The sequence below is a fragment of the Bos grunniens genome, chromosome 23 (genome assembly GCF_055505025.1).
Source record: "Bos grunniens cultivar Pamir isolate PY7600 chromosome 23, Bosgru_T2T1.0, whole genome shotgun sequence".
NCBI lineage: Eukaryota > Metazoa > Chordata > Mammalia > Artiodactyla > Bovidae > Bos > Bos grunniens.
Genome location: NC_141187.1, coordinates 11,325,966 through 11,345,331, shown reverse-complemented (window position 1 = coordinate 11,345,331; position 19,366 = coordinate 11,325,966). Strand labels below are relative to the sequence as shown.

The 19,366-nt window shown below is 39.7% G+C and overlaps 1 protein-coding gene across 5 annotated transcripts in view; it reads right to left on the bottom strand.

Annotated features, from left to right (window-relative positions):
- The window catches only part of MAPK14 (mitogen-activated protein kinase 14), a 76,808-nt gene that overhangs the window by 7,849 nt on the left and 49,593 nt on the right, over window positions 1-19,366 (bottom strand). Inside the window, exons 7-11 of one of the 5 annotated variants that reach the window (XR_015153079.1) lie at window positions 18,008-18,122; window positions 17,377-17,448; window positions 6,930-7,009; window positions 3,118-3,549; window positions 578-656 (exon numbers count right to left, since the gene is read on the bottom strand). Coding sequence is in view for 3 of the 5 variants with exons in the window: in XM_086371347.1 (XP_086227473.1) it covers window positions 3,456-3,542; window positions 6,930-7,009; window positions 17,377-17,448; window positions 18,008-18,122 (354 nt within the window). In the remaining 2 variants the exon portion in view is untranslated. Of the gene's footprint in view, window positions 1-577; window positions 657-1,534; window positions 3,550-6,929; window positions 7,010-17,376; window positions 17,449-18,007; window positions 18,123-19,366 lie in introns of those variants that run through there. The other 4 variants (XR_015153080.1, XM_086371344.1, XM_086371345.1 and 1 more) reach the window with 4 other exon arrangements.

Genomic DNA, 19,366 nt, shown 5'->3' with positions numbered 1-19,366 from the left:
TAGCACTGTCCCCCATCTTTTCCTAGAGTCAGGGGATTAGAACCTCAGGCAATGCCACTTTTGGGGACCAAAAGAAGTACACACCAGCCCCCAGTTTTAAGGAACAAAGCAGCTCCTTTTCAGCCAAGGCAGCAGACAACTGTCATGTCCCTTCGCCAAAGACCCTGGAAACGGTGGTGACAGGAAGGAAGATGGAGCCATTCTTCAAAGCTTCATGGAGAAGAGAGAATGGCTAGGTGTCTGAAGGCAAAAGAGGACGGGGAAGGGAAGAGGACGCGAGGGCGACAGGCTCGGCAGCACTGGGGAGCCGCAGGCAGGGCGCGCCACACTGCGGGGCGCCCGTGTGGGGCGCCAACCACCCTCTGTGCTTCGGCTGTTTCCAGCCTCAGCACAGACTCCGTGATCATATATTTATAAGCATGTCATGAGATAAACAGCCTGACAGCACAAACATGGATAATACAGCACTATTTATCACCTTCCGAGATTTCATTAACAGTACTATATTAGTCCAGAGGATCCCTAACTACGTCACGGCCAATTCAATATCCACAAGACGAGGATACAGTCAACTTACCCAAGGGATTGGCACCAATAAATACATTTGCAAAGTTCATCTTCGGCATCTGGGTCAAAGACTGAATGTAGTTTCTTGCCTGTAAAACAAAGGGTTTTCAAAATGGTTTTGTTCAATATTTTTACTGCTCTCAAAGATTCCTGGTCCTGTCACAGAGCAAGTGTTAACTGACAAAGTCTGCTAGCGTCAATGTTTATGAATGTTGTGGATATTCATCACAGACTTCTCTCTCACTGCCATCCTAACCTTCTTATTTACCATCATCATCTTTATTTATTCCTGCTATCTCCCAGTTAAAATTTCAAGTGAACTAAAGTGCTAACCAGCTAAGTTCCCTTTCATTAGCATTCTGGTCACACGATCAGAAGTTTAAAATTATTAGGCCAAGATATCTAAGAAGTAGCCCTTCCTGAGACAGTCTTCCTAAAAAAGCTGAAGTTGGCATAGGGTTTAGTATTCCCAAAGAAAGTCTAAGATCAACCATCTTTTGATGAGCTGATCTCAGCAGGGACTCTCAGTATATTAAAAGGATGTCAGTATTAAACCTTGTCAACAAAATATTTTTGGTAACAAGGAAATAAACATAAGCTTTATATTATGCTAAGAGGTTCAAACACATTTAAAAAAAATATTTAACCAACTTAATAAGAGTAATAAAGAATAGTGGATTATAAGTTACACAGCTTAGGCAGAAATCTTTCCCCTACCACTTATGAGATACATCTTCTTGGGCAAGTCTTAACTAGCATATCAATGACCTCATCTGTAAAATATTAGTATTATTATTAGATATCAGTATTTGGCTTGCCTATATCATATGGTTATCCTGATACTCAAGCAAGATAAAACTAGTGGGAGAGCTTCCAAGTAAAAATTTTGACACAAAAGAACATTTATATACAAATTCAGATTTTATAATGTTTGGTTCTTGGGGTGGGACAGACCTGAATTACTTACTCTCTTTTAAGTCCTGAGTTCTTCATCTATGAAGTGGGATTAACATCAGTGCCAACCTCAAAGGGCTGAAGGGAGGACTTGTGGTAACAAACCAACAGCCTCCTCAGCACCGTCCTTGGGTTCAGAGGCGGAGCTCAAATAAACCTCACTGTTGCCTTTAGAAAGGAAAGCCTGCTCTCATTTTCTAAGGATGCTTCAACTGGATAATTTCTGGACTTTATTCTAAAACTCAAGGTGCTAAAATACTTTCAAGGACTGATAGCTCTTAATAAAGGCAAAAATAAAAACTGGTCTTGAGAATAATCATATAAATACAAATGGTTCATAAATGCGTGCTTCACGTATTAGCTATTAAATCTATGACCTTCCCTGTTTCATAGAAAAAAAAAAAATCTCATGATCAGTCTGAATAGCTGAGATAAAACTTCTTTAAATCTAAACTACCTCCTTGAAATTCCTGTTTTTAATACAGCTCAACAGTAAAGGTATATATGTATCTTTACGTACGTATGTATACACAAACACATAACAAGGTTAGAAAAAGTTCTAGCTGCTAGGGCAACTTCATCTTTTTAAATTTTTAAAAATTTACATATATATATAAATTAGATCTCTAATATTAATATATATTAGTTTCAGGTCTGTAACAGTGATTCAAACTTCTTATAAATTATATTCCATATAGAGTTATGCTGTATTTCCTATCCTTGTAGCTTTCTTTTACACATAGTAGTTTGTTCCTCTTAATAACTTCACCTTCTTAAACACCATGTGCAGAGCAAACAGGAGACGCCCTCTTTGAGAAGCAGCTGAGAATCTTTTTGATTCGAAAAGAAAGCTCTAGGAATTGAACTATTGACAAGCCTGTTATCCCTTCCTACTTGAGCATGCATATAAAAGAAGGGAAAACAGAGGTGAGAGAGACCACGTCATACAGAGAACAGTCTTACCTCTAATAAGATAAATGAAAAGACTACCTGAATAAAGCCATGTGGCCAACCTGATTCCCAAAAAGATTAAGGACATCTGAAAAAGAAGTGCCCCAATCACCTCTGATGGTAAAATGAGACTTAGATTAAATAGCCTAGCATTGGCAAAAAAAAAGGTACCTAACCCTAAATGTTCAGTTTTCTACATTATTTGCATATTTTATCTTAAATAGAGAACTTTTCAGCATTAGATATTTTATAGGTGTTTTTAAATAAAGGCTCTTCTTTTGGTCATTAAGAAAATGGATAAATAGGAAAACATGCTAACGGCCTTCAGTTAATACACCTCCAATTAAACATTATTCAATGGTAGCATACCCTGACTGTAGGCATAGGACCCTAGGAAAACACAAACCTCCTCTTGAGCACTAAATTCATAAATAACATCATTTTCTATGAACAAGCCTATACATTATATTCTCCATTCACAGGACGTCAAGTGTTGTAATAGCACATAGGCAGTCTTTGCCTTAGTCGCCCTAGAGGCGCATGCAAACATTCAGTGACGTTACAATCGGTGTTGGTTATACAGTGGCAATAAAATGCGAATGTGGCCTTCTGAATTAGATACTCCTGCAGTCAATTTGTTCTCACCTCATGGCTTGGCATCCTGTTAATGAGATAAGCAGGGGGAGTCCCCGTCAGACGCATAATCTGCTGAAGCTGGTTAATATCTTAAGATGCCTAGTCAAGGGCATTGTTAAGCATACAGTGCAAAAAATAACTTTCAACTCAAAAAGTTTTAGAAAAGGCCAAAAAGCCACCCCCAAACAAAGAATCTACTCCCACCCACCCCACCCAACCCAGGTCAGAGCCCAAGGCTGCACGTGAAAGCATGCATCTGTGAATGGCATGAGTTAGTAGCCATGGAGCCAGTGATGGGCCAAGTGGAGAAGAAAAACTTTTTTTTGGTTTTAGCATGATCTTTAACATTAAATATTTACGCTCCCTGGAAAGAGACTGCCCCTTGATCCGGGATGCCAGCCAGAGAACTGTTTCCGAGTACTGACGGCCACAACCTGTTTGCTTGTGGGATAAATGAAGAGGATTCAGAACATTTTGATTCAACTTCAGACAAAATAAAATGTCCAATGTAACCATTTCAGGTACAGGTTAAATTTCTGTGGCACAGGTTCTGGTGATTCTCTAAAATACCACCCCTCCTAATGTAAGACCAAGGTGGTATGCGTGTTGACACGCAAGGCCAAGCTTCAAGGACAGCAGTTAGTGACACATTTAAAATACGTGCCACAAACACACAGTGATAAGTGAAGGGGAAGTGGGGGGGATGAGAAGCTAACAGCAGAGACAAAACAGAAGCCGCAGCTGCTGCCGGTGTTACAGCATGCCACAGTGATTTCTCCCACAAGTCCCTTTAACAGGTGAACAGACTGACTTCGCTTAAAAAACATCCGGGAGGAAGCTGGCAAAACACTGAGTATCTGATCTGACAAAGGCAGAACTCTGAGGTTTTCCAAATGTATGCAGATGTAGGTACACTGCACTCTAACCTTCTCTCTTTTAGCTGGCCCATCAATTTTAACACAACCACAAAAACTGTTTATCATGTGTTGCTGTTAAAGCAGAGTGGTGGGATTTTTAAAATCCTCAGCACAATAAAAACCTTTTCATATTCCCTTTCTTGGTATTTATTAATTCCCTCCTTCTCTTGTAGCACCATTTCCAGTAAGTACTGTAATCAAATAATTGCACTTCTTTGTGGCTTCTCTCAATGATCTTTCCAGTTGAGCTCATCCTCAGAACTTAAATTCCTTAGTGGTCAGATTACTGCAAACACATGTTTAAGGCTGGCTGTTAGGAAAGAGCTGGAGCCACGGCTCCACCCTGCCTCTCACGCTCCCTGGCCCAAAGACAGGCCAGCAAATCCAAAAGATGGTGTGAAGTTCTTCTAACATTCTCAATAAATTCAGGTTTACCTCTAAACAAATTACATAACAAACAGTACTCTGCGTGCTAAGAGAAAGAAACAAAAGGGGCTCACTAACTAAACCAGCAACAGTAGTATCAGCTGGGTTTTAAAATGTTAAAATCCTGCCACCTTTCTCTTTTCTATGAACAATAACTTGGTCTGTACATTTCCGTGGTTTTTTTTTTTTTTTTTTTGGTCTCCTTTAGTCAAATAGGTTATTATATCCCATTTTTGTCAGGAGTTCAGGAATAAAATATTTTCAGCAAAAATTTTGAGAGTGAGTCAGTGAAAGGGCTTTTGTCTTCTTCATATGATTTATTTTTTATTTTTGTCCTTTCACTGATTACTTTAGGCATTGGGTCACCACCAAAAAATATTCTCTGGACATCCATCATGACTCATTTACCCCCCTTCTCACGGCACATGCTAACTTGTTCTCCGTCAGTCCAACTATTACTGTACTCTTACTCAGAATGTCCTAGTATTTACTGACTGAATTCCATCAATCAATAATAATGACATCACTTCACTACTTTTCAGGAGTAAGGAAAATACCTACTGGCTTTCTCTGTTTACTACATTCCTTCACTAATATGTTTTTCACGTTGAAAAGCTTTAAACAATTTTACTCACTTGGCTTTGCTATTTAGACATCATGTTTCACACATCATGTGCTTCTACGATAAACTGGTACTTGAGCAGTATTACTAACATAAAATTAATCTTGTCTACTCTTCTCAATGTTTAAATTACTTTTTATGCACTCACTGTAACTACGTAGGAGGAATATTCTTATTCCTATACTCAATGCAATGTTATTTAACTTCTGTGTTCTGATACTCAATTTATTATGCTCAACTCTATGCGAGAGATGTTGAAATGTATGATGTGCCCTATTTCACATACAGACATTTCATTAATAGGGCAGGCACTTTAAAAAAAAAAAGGATTACAACAGGTAAATACTATCATTTTATACCCACCCTTTTTCTTCCAACAGCACATATCTCTAGGGGAGATGGCTAAGGGCGGGTGAGAAGACTGAGAAAGAGCTGCTAGTGGCCATCTCCAGACAGAGGATGCACTTGCTATCTCAGTCTCATGAGCACTATTCAGTAATAAACTGAGCTCCCCCCCTAACCCCACTCTCTCTTGCCCCCATGTCCTCTCTATTAGACAATCTTTCTAAGCAAAGCATTTAAAACAAAAAGGCACCGTCCTCTCTAAGCATTGTCTCATCTCTTCTTTGATTCACTCCAATCCAGCTCCTGCGTTTCAAAAAGCAAAAAGAAAATACTCCTGGCTGACGCTCTGGTCGATAACTCTGACAATGACTTTCAAAACAGTGTGCAATCGCATGAGATTAAAGTTTGGAACATGTTATCAGAACATCTGGGATGTAAACTCAGCTCTGTCAAGTGACTCAGTGCATGACTCGGGCAAGTCCCAGTCTTCCTGTGCTTTTGCTTCCTCATCTTAAATAAGTACATGAAACAAATGAAAAGCCTGCCTCTGGCTACCCAGCAGTCTTTCCAACAGGGCAAAGGAATCCTTCAGTCAGAAACACTGGGAGGAGAATCCAGAAGGCACAGCTGGAACTTGGCTTCACAGCTCTTTTCCCCTTTTCTCCAACTGCCTGGCAGCAGACATATGGGAAAAGGGAGAAAGACTGGGCTTTCCTAATTTCTCTCACGCCTGTGGCCCAAGAAAATGACCAAGCAAGCCCAAGTAAGCCAGAGTCACATTCCCATGGCTTCTCTCTAAATGCCTGCTTAGAAGCAGGAAGGCATTAGCTCCAAAGCGTTTTCTCAGGGTACTCAAACTTGTAATTACACAGGCGGGCTGTGGGAGAAGGATTTACAACCCTCATCCTGTGGATCCGAGGTGTTAGGAGTGGGGATGTTACCTCTGACGGTCTGGAGACAGGGTAGATACAGACCCCTGTGGAGAACACACACCTTACCCAGGATGTGCAAGTTGTCTATTCCAAAGCAATAAAAAGCAAGTAACTCCTGGGAAAGGGCAAGGGAGTGCAGGCAATGCACTTTCCATTCTTTTAGTGAGAAAGCTAGACTGACAGAGGGTAAAGCTCATGCTTTGAGGATAAATACTAACCAAAAAAGTGAAAGGAGCCCTTGAGTGAAACTCTGAGAAAGATGATGTCAGGGTTGGAGAATGGAGACAACAAATTTTCCATCTCCTGGAATGAATGAGAATCTCAAATCTCACTTACTGTGATACGACCGCCCAACACAAGCTCCCATGCTCCAGTATTGTACCCAGATAGAGAGAAAACAAAACACACTCATGCATGTGAGCAGGCAGGTACATGTATACACACACACCTCATCCTGGAGTCAGCACACAGAGGGCACATGTGCTTACAAACATACCCAGGTCAAAGTACAGATTGACAGAAGGGAAGTGGCAGAGGCTCCCAACAGGGCAGATAATTACAATCAAGGCATCAACTCACAGACTCTGAGGAGATTTTCTTCAAAAGCTCAGCCCCTGGGGTTCCAACGAGTCTTAAAATGAGCTTCAACTGATCAATATCTAATGGTGGACTATAAAGGAAAATGTTGGGACAAAATAAAAATGAAAAACAAACAAAACAAACAAACAAAATACCCCAATAACAAAAACTTAAAACCCCAAACCAAGCCAAAAAGGTGAATTTATCTAGGTCAAGGTTTCTGCAGGATGGTCACTTCAAGTAGAACATGCTCCTCCTGTACAAATTTTCAAAAGCTACCACACACACATACCCGACTTATATTTATTTTGTGCATCTGTCAACATCCCGTCAGTAGAGTTAAGCAGCTGTAGCTGGGTACTTAGCTGCCAAAGACAGCAGGTGAAAACATAAAAGCAGCACTCAGTCCATACGCTCAGCCCACACCTACCTCCTTCCCTTCCACCAAAGCACCAGGAGCCAGTCAAGCAAAGAACACCAGTCAGCAGAGGGCCACAGAGAAGGAAGAAGCAGAGAGCACAGGAGTTAGGGAAATACACAAGCCTACCTGTGAATATTCCTCTAAGGCTTGACCTAAGGAGCCTGTAATATAACAGGGACCTGCAAAGATCCCAGAGCCTAACCAGTTGAGATGTCCTCCTGAGAGCCTCTCCTGGCTGCGGCATGCAGAGGACTGTGAGCGACAGTGGCCAGCAGAGGGCCCCACCAGCCCACCACAGCACACGTCCTTCGGGAGTGTGGTAGCAACACGGCACACACGAGGCTTCGACCTTACAGAAATGTACTGACAAACCTCACACCCCCAGAGCTCTACACAACAGGCCGCAACACCCAAACCTTTACTGTGCAGCCAACTCTTCCACGCACACTCACTATGTACGTGCGTAACTGACCAGAAGTCGGGAACTTTCCACCTATTCTGACTGCTTTTAGCCTTGCCTATAAAGCTAAAAGGAGGGGAAAAAATCTTATAAAATAACTCAGTATTTTTTTTAATGACAATTTAAATGTTATCCATGCATGTCTATACTGACATTCAGAGGGAAAAGGAAGAGAGGATGACTATCTCCTGACTCTTGTCATAAAGAAAACCTGTCAGGTTTTGCAGGATTAACTCATTCTCAACTTCGGGCCTCAGCTTAACCTTCACTTCCTCAGAGAAGCTTCCCCTACGCCACACAAGAGGCACCGCCTACCTGGTCACCCTCCATCTCAGCACAATGCTTGGGCTCCTTACGATCTGTAACTGCTTTGTTTGCTATTGACTGTCACCTCCACTGATCTGAGAGAGGGACTCTGCCTGCTCACCACTTGTCCCCAGCGCTCAGACTACCATCTGCTACATGCTGAGCACTCAAAATATTTGAGAAGGTACAGCAGGATGGAGAGGAGGGAGAACGGAAGAAAAGACTTCTGTTTACGATTAGACATATGAAGGCAGTACAGTGCAGAAGATAATGGCCACTGTGAGCCATAGCTGCCGGAGTTACAGGAATTGGTTACGCAATAATAACTTGCCCTATTCTTTCTTCCCCTCCAGATATGAAACTGGCTTAAATGCAAGAAAATTCTAGACAAGAGTCAGCAACTCAAGCTGTACTGGAACACAACCATGCCCATTCGTTTATGGACTGTCTATGGCTGCTTTCAGCTTATGTGGCAAAACTGGGTGGTTACAACAGAAACTGTATGGTTCTGTTGTAACAGAAGGGCTTCTGTGGTGGCTCAGATGATAAAGAATCTGCCTGCAATGCAGGAGACACAGGTTTGATCCCTGGGTTGGGAAGATCCCCTGGAGGAGGGAATTGCTACCCACTCCAGTATTCTTGCCTGGAGAATTACACGGACAGGGGAGCCCACTCACAGAAGTTATTTCTGAATTAAGAACAGTAGAGAATAGCATTATATATCAACTATACTCCAATATAAAATAAAAACTGAATTAGAAAAAAAGGAGATAAGTTTTTTCTTTGCAGAGGGCAAAAATCAATGTGTTCTGGAGGCTAAAATTTCAATACTGAGGAAAGAAATTGAACTACTTTAGAGTCTCAAGTTTTATGCCCCCTCTGAGGAAGACTCTGGGCTGTGGGTTTCTTAAGAGTCTTACCTTCACCCCAATATACCTGAAAAGTAAGCTACTCCTACTGGTCACAGTGGTCTTGAGAGCAATGATTTGGGGGACCCCATGTCCTTTTCTACCTCAGCCAGTAAGAAACAATCTCAGGGCTGAAGAATAAAGCCCTGAATCCTCAACTTCAAGTTCACAGCCTTTGCTGATTTGGCATCAAGAGTTTTTCCTGCCTCTCCCCTCAAACTATTATTCCTTCATGCACTCAATGTTTCAACTCACACCAAATATTCCAGGCACTTTTAAGCTTCCAACTCCTTATTTATCCAAGTCATAAACAGCAATACCCTCCATTCTCCCCTCCTAGCAAACCTTTTCTCTTATTTACTTTTCAAAGTCCTGCTCAAACAAGAACTCTGCCTGCCATGAAGTCTTCTGCATATCTTGAGCTTGAATTAATCTCTGCTGCTTCTCCATAACTTATTTATACTCTATTACAGTATCTGTTCACTCTGTCTTGTTTTATAAGCAGAGAACAGACATTCATTCAAACGACTTCTGTAACTCACGTTCTGCTAAGTATGATCATTCTGGTTTGGAGGACAGGTACCATCTTATCTTTAGCACCTTCCACTGAATAGCTCAATAAATATTAACTGGAAAGGTCTTCCTGTAATAGACTTTTCAAAGCAGCTCCACCCCTCTGTCTTGCCCTCAAAAATCTAGAATGACTGTACTCTACTGGGAAGTCTATATACAAAACAGTCAAGAAAAGTTGCTTCATTTCATATGCAAATGCTCATCTGAAATGTTTACACTCTAAAGAGTATACAAATACAGCGCGATGAGAGCATAAGGGCTACAGATAAAGAGCGCTGGTACAGCATGACAGTTGGTACTTAGGAGATTAGCAAACACACAGTGCGAAATAAAAGCCTACTTAGTAGCTAAAAGCACGCGCATCAAGAAAGTCAAAGCTGCAAACTTCAGAAGAAATCACCATTGGTTCTCCAAGAGCTGGCAAATCCACTGAAATACAGGTCAGTCTTCCAATAATACCAGCTACAGTAAGGCCACTACAATTTGTCCAGGCAGTTAAGGCCAGAAGGAACTTCAGGTAACTATATAAGCAGAGCAAAGCAGAACTTACCACATTATGACAATTAGTTATTTCCACAGCAAGCCATCCTTCTTACCAGGTTTAACCCCGTTTTTCCCTAGATAGCAGATATTTTTTACTGGTAGTTAAAAATGTGTTTTAATTGTAATAATCACAATGTCAAAATTTTAATTATAAATCTCCTGATTCTTCCTTAAACAACTTAGGCCTAAGGTTACTCTTTAGGTCCTCTGTAACAAAAGTAAGAGGTAGTCAGAATGAGTAGGTGAGGGAAAAAACCTAAGGGTAATGGGTTATTTGGAAGGAAAGTAAAAGAGGGATAGATAGTCTATTCACTTCTAAATGGTCTAGGCAACTCCCAGGAGATTTCTGTAAACCAGAGAGTTGAAGATACTAAGAAGTAAGCTAAGCCCCATTCTAGTCCATCCTGTCTGTCACCAGAAGAATTTTCACAGGTCAGTGTTCCACCTTTGCCTCGTGGATTTTTTAAAAAGTGCTGCTCATAAGCGGTATCAAAATAGATAAATAAAAGGACCATTTGCAGAACCTGAGACTATGGCTGCTTAAGAGCAGCAGTTTTAAAAAAAATCCACGCGGCAAAGGTGGAACACTGACCTGTGGAAATTCTCCTGGTGACAGACAGGATGGACCAGAATGGGACTTAGCCTATTTCCTTCTCTTCTCAGTCATCAAATAGTCATTTTCACTGTCATACATGGAAGATTTCTTAAGGTGCTTTAGGTTTGTGGAGAAACCTGAGAATTCCAGCCTTTTCAAATGGGGGAATACAATCTCAAGTTAGAAAAGAAAAGGCAAGAAGTAACCTAGTATTTTTCTTCTTAAACATTAGGACACTTGCTTTTGGTGTCTGAAGGAAAACTGTGTTGTTGTTTTTTTTAATGAGAGACTATTTGAAACCAGCGTCTGAAAGAGAGGGGTAGTTGTGACAGGAAGGGGGATATACAAAAGTTTTGGCTCTACTGGCAATATTTTATCTTGTAATCTGGGCTACATAAACACAGGTGTTCATTTATTATTTCTTATCTTTTTGTGTGTCTGAAGTAGTTCATAAAATGTTTGAAAAAAATCAAAAGAAGAAATAAATGAACTAGAATTAAGGAACAGATACACAGAAAATTCATTATGGAGTAGAGCAGCAAGCTGATGGCAAGAACCCCATTATCTTAGTTAATGTCTTAAGAGTGCCATTTCTATAAAAATGAAAGAAGCAAAGAAAAGTTTTACACATGAAGGAAATTCATTTGATTACCTAGAAAAGGAAAACAATAGTAAGCCAAGGCTGAGATCTCTGGAAGGGAAAACAGTATTTGACAGGTCATAGGGTCATGAAACTCTCTCTCTTCCGTAGGCTGCAGACTGTTAAGCGTGAGTAATAACATTTCCTAACTGGCTTACTCTTTTCAGAACCAGTGGCTTTCGAAATAAGTTAGCACTATACCTGAAGAACACATTCTGGGTCCTCACTCTCTTCTAATATAAAGTTCTCTCGGGTGTGTCCACTCGAGATATATAGTCAACTAGACCAATGAGGAAGGGCTCCACTCTTAAATATAATTAGCTTTAAGACAAAAATTAGTGTATCTTATCTCTTTAGGGAAATGCTAAGGATTATTAACAACTAGTAACAAAGGAATCTTGGGAATTCCCTAGACTCCAGTGGTTAGGACTTGTACTTTCACTGCTGGGGCCTGGGTTTGATCCCCTAGTTGGGGAACTAAGATCCTGCAAGCCATGTAACCCCAAAAGAAGATTCTATCAAGAAGACTAATCACAGAGGGGAAAAAAAAGAGAGAAAAAAAGTAGAATGGGAAGATGACTTGCAGAGATCTAAAACTGCATAAAATATCAAGAGTCACGTGATTAAATTTTAATGTAATCTAAATGAAATCTAATAAAATTTAAAATTCAGATCAACACTCATAAAACTATGAATAGAACTCCTTGCCATGATAAAGAGTATTTATGAAAAATGCAGAGCTAAATTATACTCAGTGGTGAAAGACTGAAAGATAAGAACAAGACAAAGCTGCCCACTTTCAGTACTGCTATTCAACCCTGTACTGGAAGTTCTCACTAGAGAAACTATATAAGAGGAAAAAAATAAAAGCATCTAAATTGGAAAAGAAGAAGTAAAACTCTCTATTTGCAGATGACATGATCTTACATGTAGAAAAACCAAAGAATCCACAAGAAAGCTACCAGAGTTCTCAGCTTTCAACTATGGAAAGTTGCAGGGTACATGATCAACAAATAAAAATCAGTTGTGTTTTTTATACACCAACACTGAACAAATCAAAAAGAAAATTAAGAAAGCAATTCCATTTAAAATAGCATCTTACAGACATTAGGAAAATACCTAAAAATAAATTTAACTAAAGAGGTAAAAAACTTGTCCACTGAAAATTATAAAACATCACTGAAAGAAATACACCAGAGAGCAACTAAGTCCATGTGTCATCACTATTAAGCCTGTGCTCTACTGCCTGGGAGCCACAACTGCTAAGCCCATGGGCAGTAACTTCTGAAGCCTGTATGCCCCAGAGCCCATGCTCTGCAATGAGAAGCCACCACAATGGGAAGCCCCCCCAAACACGAAGAGTAGCCCCACTTTCAGCAACTAGAGAAAAGCCAGTGCAGCAACAAAGACCCAGCACAGTCAAAAATGGTAAATAAATAAAATTCAGCCTTCTTGGTAGACATGTTTCAAGCCTATCCTCAAATTCATATAAAATTATAAGGGAGCCCAAAGTGCCAAAAAAAAAAAAAAAAAAAATCTTGAAAACGGGAACAAAGTTGAAGGACTTACTTACTTACTATAAAGCTACCATAATCAAAGCAGTGTGGTACTGCTATAAGGGTAGATATTCGGACCAATGGAATAGAACTGATCTTTGACAAGAGTGCCTAACCTATTCAATGGAAAAAAAAATAATCTTCAAAAAATGGTCCTGGGACAACTGAATGTCCATATGCAAAAGTATAAAGCTGGACCCCAACCTCACATCACATACAAAAATTAACTCAGAATGAACTAGAAACCTAAATATAGGAGATACACACAAAAAATTCTTAGTAGAAAATGCAGTAAATCTTCACAACCTTGAATTTGGTAATACACTCTTAGAAATGACACCAAAAACATGAACACAAAAGAAAAAATATATTGGAACTTCATTTAAAAAAAACCTTTGTACATCAAACGACATTATTAAAAAAATGAATAGACAGCCCACAAAATGGGAGAAAATATTTGCATATCGCATATCTGGTGAAGAAGGCTTAATTTACAGAATATATAAAGAACTCCTAAAACTCAACAACAAAAAGACAACCCAAGTAAAAGGTGGGTAAAGGTCTCAAACAAGTATTTTTCCAAAGAAGACATACCAACAATAAACATAGGAAAAGATACTCAACATCATTAGTCATTAAGGAAATGCAAATTAAAACCACAAAGAGATTCCACCTGGTATCTCTAGGATGGCTATAATTTTAAAAAGCAGGATGGAAGGGAGGGAGGGAGGGAGGAAGAAACAGCTGTTGGTGAAGATACGGAGAAACTGCCCATTCATCACTGGTGGGCATGTAAAACAGTGAAACTGCTGAGACAAACAACGACTGCTCTGCTCCTCAAAAAAGCTACACACAGAGTAACCTCATGACCCAGCAATTCCACTCCTAGATACACAGCCAACAGAAGCGACAAGGGGAACGCAGAGAGGTAGCTGCACGTCAGTGTTCCCTGCAGCACTACCCACAGCAGCCAAAGGGGGAAACAACCGAGCGTCTGTAAGCACATGAATGGGTAAATAAAATATGGTATAGCCACACAGGGGATAGTATTCATCATAAAAAAAGAATGAAGGTTGATCCATGTTACAATATGGATGAGCCCTGAAAACGTGCTAAGTGAAATAGTTCAGACACAAGAACACAAATATTCTGTGAGCCCACTTAATATTAAATTTTTAGAATAAACAAATTCTTAGAGACAGAAAGTAGAAGAGAGGTAATGAGAGGCTATAAGAGGGAATAGGAAGTTTTTGTTTAATGGGTACAGCTTCTGTTAGGGGCGATGAAAATGTTTTGGACATAGACAGATGCACAGATTTATGGATGTAATTAGTGCCACTGGATTGTATACTTTAAAAGGATTAAGATGGTAAATTTCATGTTATGTTTATTTTACCACAATAAAAAAATAAAGTGGCAAATTATATGTGAAAACACTTGACTACAAAAATATTTTTAATTCAGCTTCTAAGTTCCACTGGCCACATTTTAAGTGTTCTACAGCCACATGTGGCTGGTAGCTACCAGCCACCATACTGGACAGTATATAAATAAACTACTTGTAAGACCACAGAAAGTTCTATTAGATGGTTCTTATCTAGAAGCTAAAACCACCAGTTTCAAATGCAAGATGAATAATAAATGAGGAAAACAGGGAGAGAACTGTGTACTCAAGTAAAGAGCAAACTCTAGAGGCTGCCTTGGCATTCAGCTGCATTTTAAAATCATAAATAGGCAGTAGCTGTGTGCCTTTCTGAGCAACAGAAGAGTGTGTGGGGCCAGCACATTCTGCAAAGGTTTTAAGAGAATGAGTTTTAGAAATTAGGAGAATAGGCAACAGATAGAATATTGGAAAGAAACGGAGACCTGAGTCAGATACATTCGTATCCATCTTTTCTGGGTTCTTATAGCTTCCTCATCTATAAAAACAGGGGGCCCAACTAGATGTTTCTTAGCATCTTTCTAGATCCCCAAGTGGATAATTCTAGATTCTTAACTTTTATCTCATCAGTACCTAAAAAAAAAGAGGAAAAACTACTAAGTAACTTTCAGTCTGAAAGATTAAAACTAAAATTCAACTTGGTTAAAACTCTAGTTGTACTCAACACTGGATGCATAGTAGAATCAACTGGGGACTTGAAAAAGTAACAGAAAACACTTTCCTCTCCCCTTGTCAGGCAATCAAAGCTACATCCACACAGGTAGCAACTGACAAGAAGGGAGTTATACATATTACAAATACAAATCTCCCAAATTCAAGTTTCCTGATCCAGGAGAACATCTGCCTGAAAAGGAACCAAGTAGAAAAGGAACAGTGTATTACTAAAATAAAAATTTTGAAAAGAATTCTCATGTATTAAAAAAGAGAATCTCCTAGTAAAAAGCTTAAATGCTAGGTTTTCTTCCCAAAGCTCATAGAGGGAAAAGAAGTATGCATAAAAAGGAACACTTCTTACAGAGGCCAAAAGTTAGCATTTTAAAAGGGTTGATCCATCAATGGGCACCTGTAATGAGACAGAACCAAAGGCAATCACAACTGCTTTGAAACCTTTATACCAGTAGCCTGTCAAGGGGATCCATTCTTTACTAGCTGTTAAAAAAACTTTAATAAAACAAAAAAACACAGCCTTTAATGATTTTTAAGTAGACAATAAAGTGGGAAGGTGAAGGGGAGAAACTCTTCCCAAAGATCACTGATGAGGATGATGGCTAACATCTACTGGCAGGCCCTGCTCCCAGTCCTTTCCAGGTCATCTCACTGAATTCTCACATGAGGTATGTACTATGATCAGCATTTTACAGTTAAGGAAACCAAGAGACTGAGGTTACACAACTGGCTCAAAGTCAGAGGGCCGGAAGTAAAAGAGCTAAGTAATATCAACCCTGGAAGTCTGATTCCAGAACACGTGCTCTTAACTAGCATGCTTTACTGTCCGTGTCTCTCCACCACTTTGTGGTGGACAGCTTGGTTGGACAGTTTGGTTGGACAGCTCAACCAAACTGGTGGAGAGCAGGTATGAGTGTCTGCGACCAACTGTAGATGGACATACGGAAATAAAGGAAAGGAAGGGGCAAGAGGAACAGAGAAGAACATCAGAGCAGAATGCTCAGGAAGACAGAGTAAAGAATGCAACTCAGAGGAAAAGGAAAATCACAAACTGTCCCTCATTCTCTTAGCTTAGACTATAATGTGTATGTCAAATTTCTAAGAAACAGGTATAAGGTAAATGAAACAAAGGATAAAGGGGAAACATTAGGTATTAAAATTAGAATCCAGGGATGAGAAGGAATAAGGTGAGCCATATAGGGAAATTATACTCTGTATCAATCCAGTAATATTCAGAGGGAAATTGACAGCTGAGGGAAGAGGCTTTTCATTTTCAGTTCATTAGCAAAATACATTCTAGCAGAAGACAGTTAGAATACGTGGATTGGTGAAATGAACATCACAGTCACCCCAGAAGTATGATCCCAACTGTAAGCCAGTGAACTGACATTCTGGTTTATAAACTCAGTGTGTCTGCTTAGGTGAGATGCTAAAACAGCTTTTAGGTCTCTAACTGTGATAGAACACAGGAAACGGCAGCATCTCTAAATGCTCAACCAAACTGGTGGAGGGCGAGTAAATGAATTTAACAAAAATCTTCAGATCTAATTCTAGATATAAATTTAAAAATGTTTTCTTGCCTAAACATCTTCCCCAAGTGGAACTGATGAGGGTTACGACAAATCACATTTTGATGATATTATTACTAAACTGTGAAATGGGCATGCAGCAGATAGAAAAGGGACTAAAATAAAGGGGTTGTGATAAACTATAGACTAGACAATAAATCTGGAAGTAAATTAAGGTTTGGCTACAATCTGGGATAAAAACAAAGTCATGCTGAGGGGAGATAAAGGTACACGACAGGGTGACCTTATCTTCTTGCTTTTATTTGTTTTTGTTTTTATTTTATTTTATTTGTTTTTAAGCAACAAATATAAGAAGTCAGCAAGTGTATCATTACAAGAACCAAATACAGCCTTTTAAATACATAAACCAAATATAAAAGCAAGATATCCCTGATTTATAAATGGTTATCTTGTGCTCACTGAGTGTTGGTACAGACAGACTAAACCAGTCATTGAGGTTTAGAACTTCTCACCAACATACTCAGTTGCAGAATGGCTGTGGGAAGATTAATAAGGAACCTGCAGCAAAAAAGGGGACATATGAAAGATTTTAAAGGTTTGCCAGATTATGAGGAACTTTTCCAAATCATAAAAGTAAATTGCAGCCTCTTTCTTGGCAAGGCAAGATACTCTGCAGGAGGGCAGATCTCACAATGGACGACAGAAACAAGTAACGTTAAGTCCTTCCAAGAGACAGGTAAAAGCGATACACTTCCATGGACACTAAAATACAGACAAGAAACAAGAACCCAAAACTTTTTAAAGGATACGGTCTGTACCAGGAAACAACGTTCTTCCAGTCAACAGCTCGGCCATTATGCATCCCACTGACCAAATATCAACTGGCAAAATTAAAGAGAAATAAAAGTATATACAAAGTCACTCTTATCAAACTTGGCTACAAATGAACTACAGCTGGGGCTGAAACACTCTAATTAATATTTAAGGTATCTGAAGTTCAACACTCATACTCAACATTTTTATACAAATAAATAAGCTAAAACCTTCACCAAAATTAAAGGGCTTCATAGGTGGGCTAGGTCAAAACACAGTTACGGCAAGAGAAATAAGCTGTTCACAAAGGGGCAAAGGTTTCTTACTGGTAGAAATGGTGGATTCTCCCAAGTAATATTGAAAGTTAATATTATGAACCCAATGTCTTCAGGTAGAATATGAATATGAAAGAATATGTTCAAAATAAGTAAAAAGCCAATTAAATCACAGAGTCTGAAAAACCCTACTTTCTCTGAGCAACTGAAATATCCTCTTTTTGTAGACTTAAATGTTTCCTGAGGGAAGAAAAAGAATGTTCCCTCCTACTCCCCCATCTCCACTTCTGGGAACCCCAAATATACCTAACATGGTATCAATAAGGCCCTAAGTAACCAGTTCAAGGAGTACCTGTCTGGTTGTAATGCATCCAGTTCAGCATGATCTCAGGAGCCCTGTACCACCTGGTGGCCACATAGCCTGTCATTTCATCATCTGTATGTCGAGCCAGTCCGAAATCCAAGATCTAATGAGAAAAGAGCAATCAGGCACTGAACAGTCCAACTCTTAAGGCTTGTAAAGCAGGAGAGAAAAAACTGTAGTACATAATAAAAAGCAAGAACAACAAAGCATCTGCATAACATATTTCCTGGTCCGTGCTTAGAATGCATGGGGAACACAGCAAGAATTTAAAAAAAAAAAATGAAATTACAAAAAAATGAAACAAAAATGCTCTGCTTTTGCACTTATCCAAGAGCAATTAAAATATATGTTCCACACGAACACGAATAGTCACAGCAGCTTTACACAGCTCTGAGGGGAAAAGCACTTGTGTCTATCAGTTGTCTTGTTTACTTGCCAAGTTGTTTCTGCTTCTTTTGCAATCCCATGGACTGCAGCCCGCCAGGCTCCTCAGTCCATGGTGTTTCCCAGATAAGAATACCGGACTGGGTTGTCATTTCCTTCTCCAGGGGATCTTCCCGACCCAGACCCAGGAATTGAACCCGTGTCTCCTGCACTGACAGGTGGGTTATTTATGGCTGAGCCACCAAGGAAGCCCTGTCTATAAACAGGTGATAGATAAACAAACTGTAGTACAGTCATAAAATGGATCTACTTGGCAACAAAAAGGAATAAACTACTGATACACACAATACAGATGGATCTCAATAATACTGCACTAAGCGAAAGTCAGACACACACAGAAAAATACTGTATGATTCCACTTGTATGAAACTCCAGAAAAGATAAATCTAGTGTCAGAAAGCAGATCAGTGGTCGTCTAAAGTAGGCGTAGAGGGGTGGGGACTAGCTAGGAAGGGGCACAAGGGAACTTTCTGGAGTGATGGATATGTTCTTTATCATAATTGTGTTGGTTACAGAGCTATAAAAATTTTCATATGTACACTTAAAAAGTTGCATTTTATTGTAAATTTTGTTTCCAAATAATTGAGTAACATGAGAAATGAAACAAAGAAAAAAATTCCAGAGCTGCTTGCTCTTTATAGATTATCTCTTGTTTGAATTATTTTGAAAGAGTGGGTTTCTGCCTTTTTTTTTCTCTTCAGATCAGATCAGTCGCTCAGTCATGTCCGACTCTTTGCAACCCCATGAATCGCAGCAGGCCAGGCATCCCTGTCCAGCACCAACTCCCAGAGTTCACTCAGACTCACGTCCATCGAGTCAGTGATGCCATCCAGCCATCTCATCCTATGTCGTCCCCTTCTTCTCCTGCCCCCAATCCCTCCCAGCATCAGAGTCTTTTCCAAT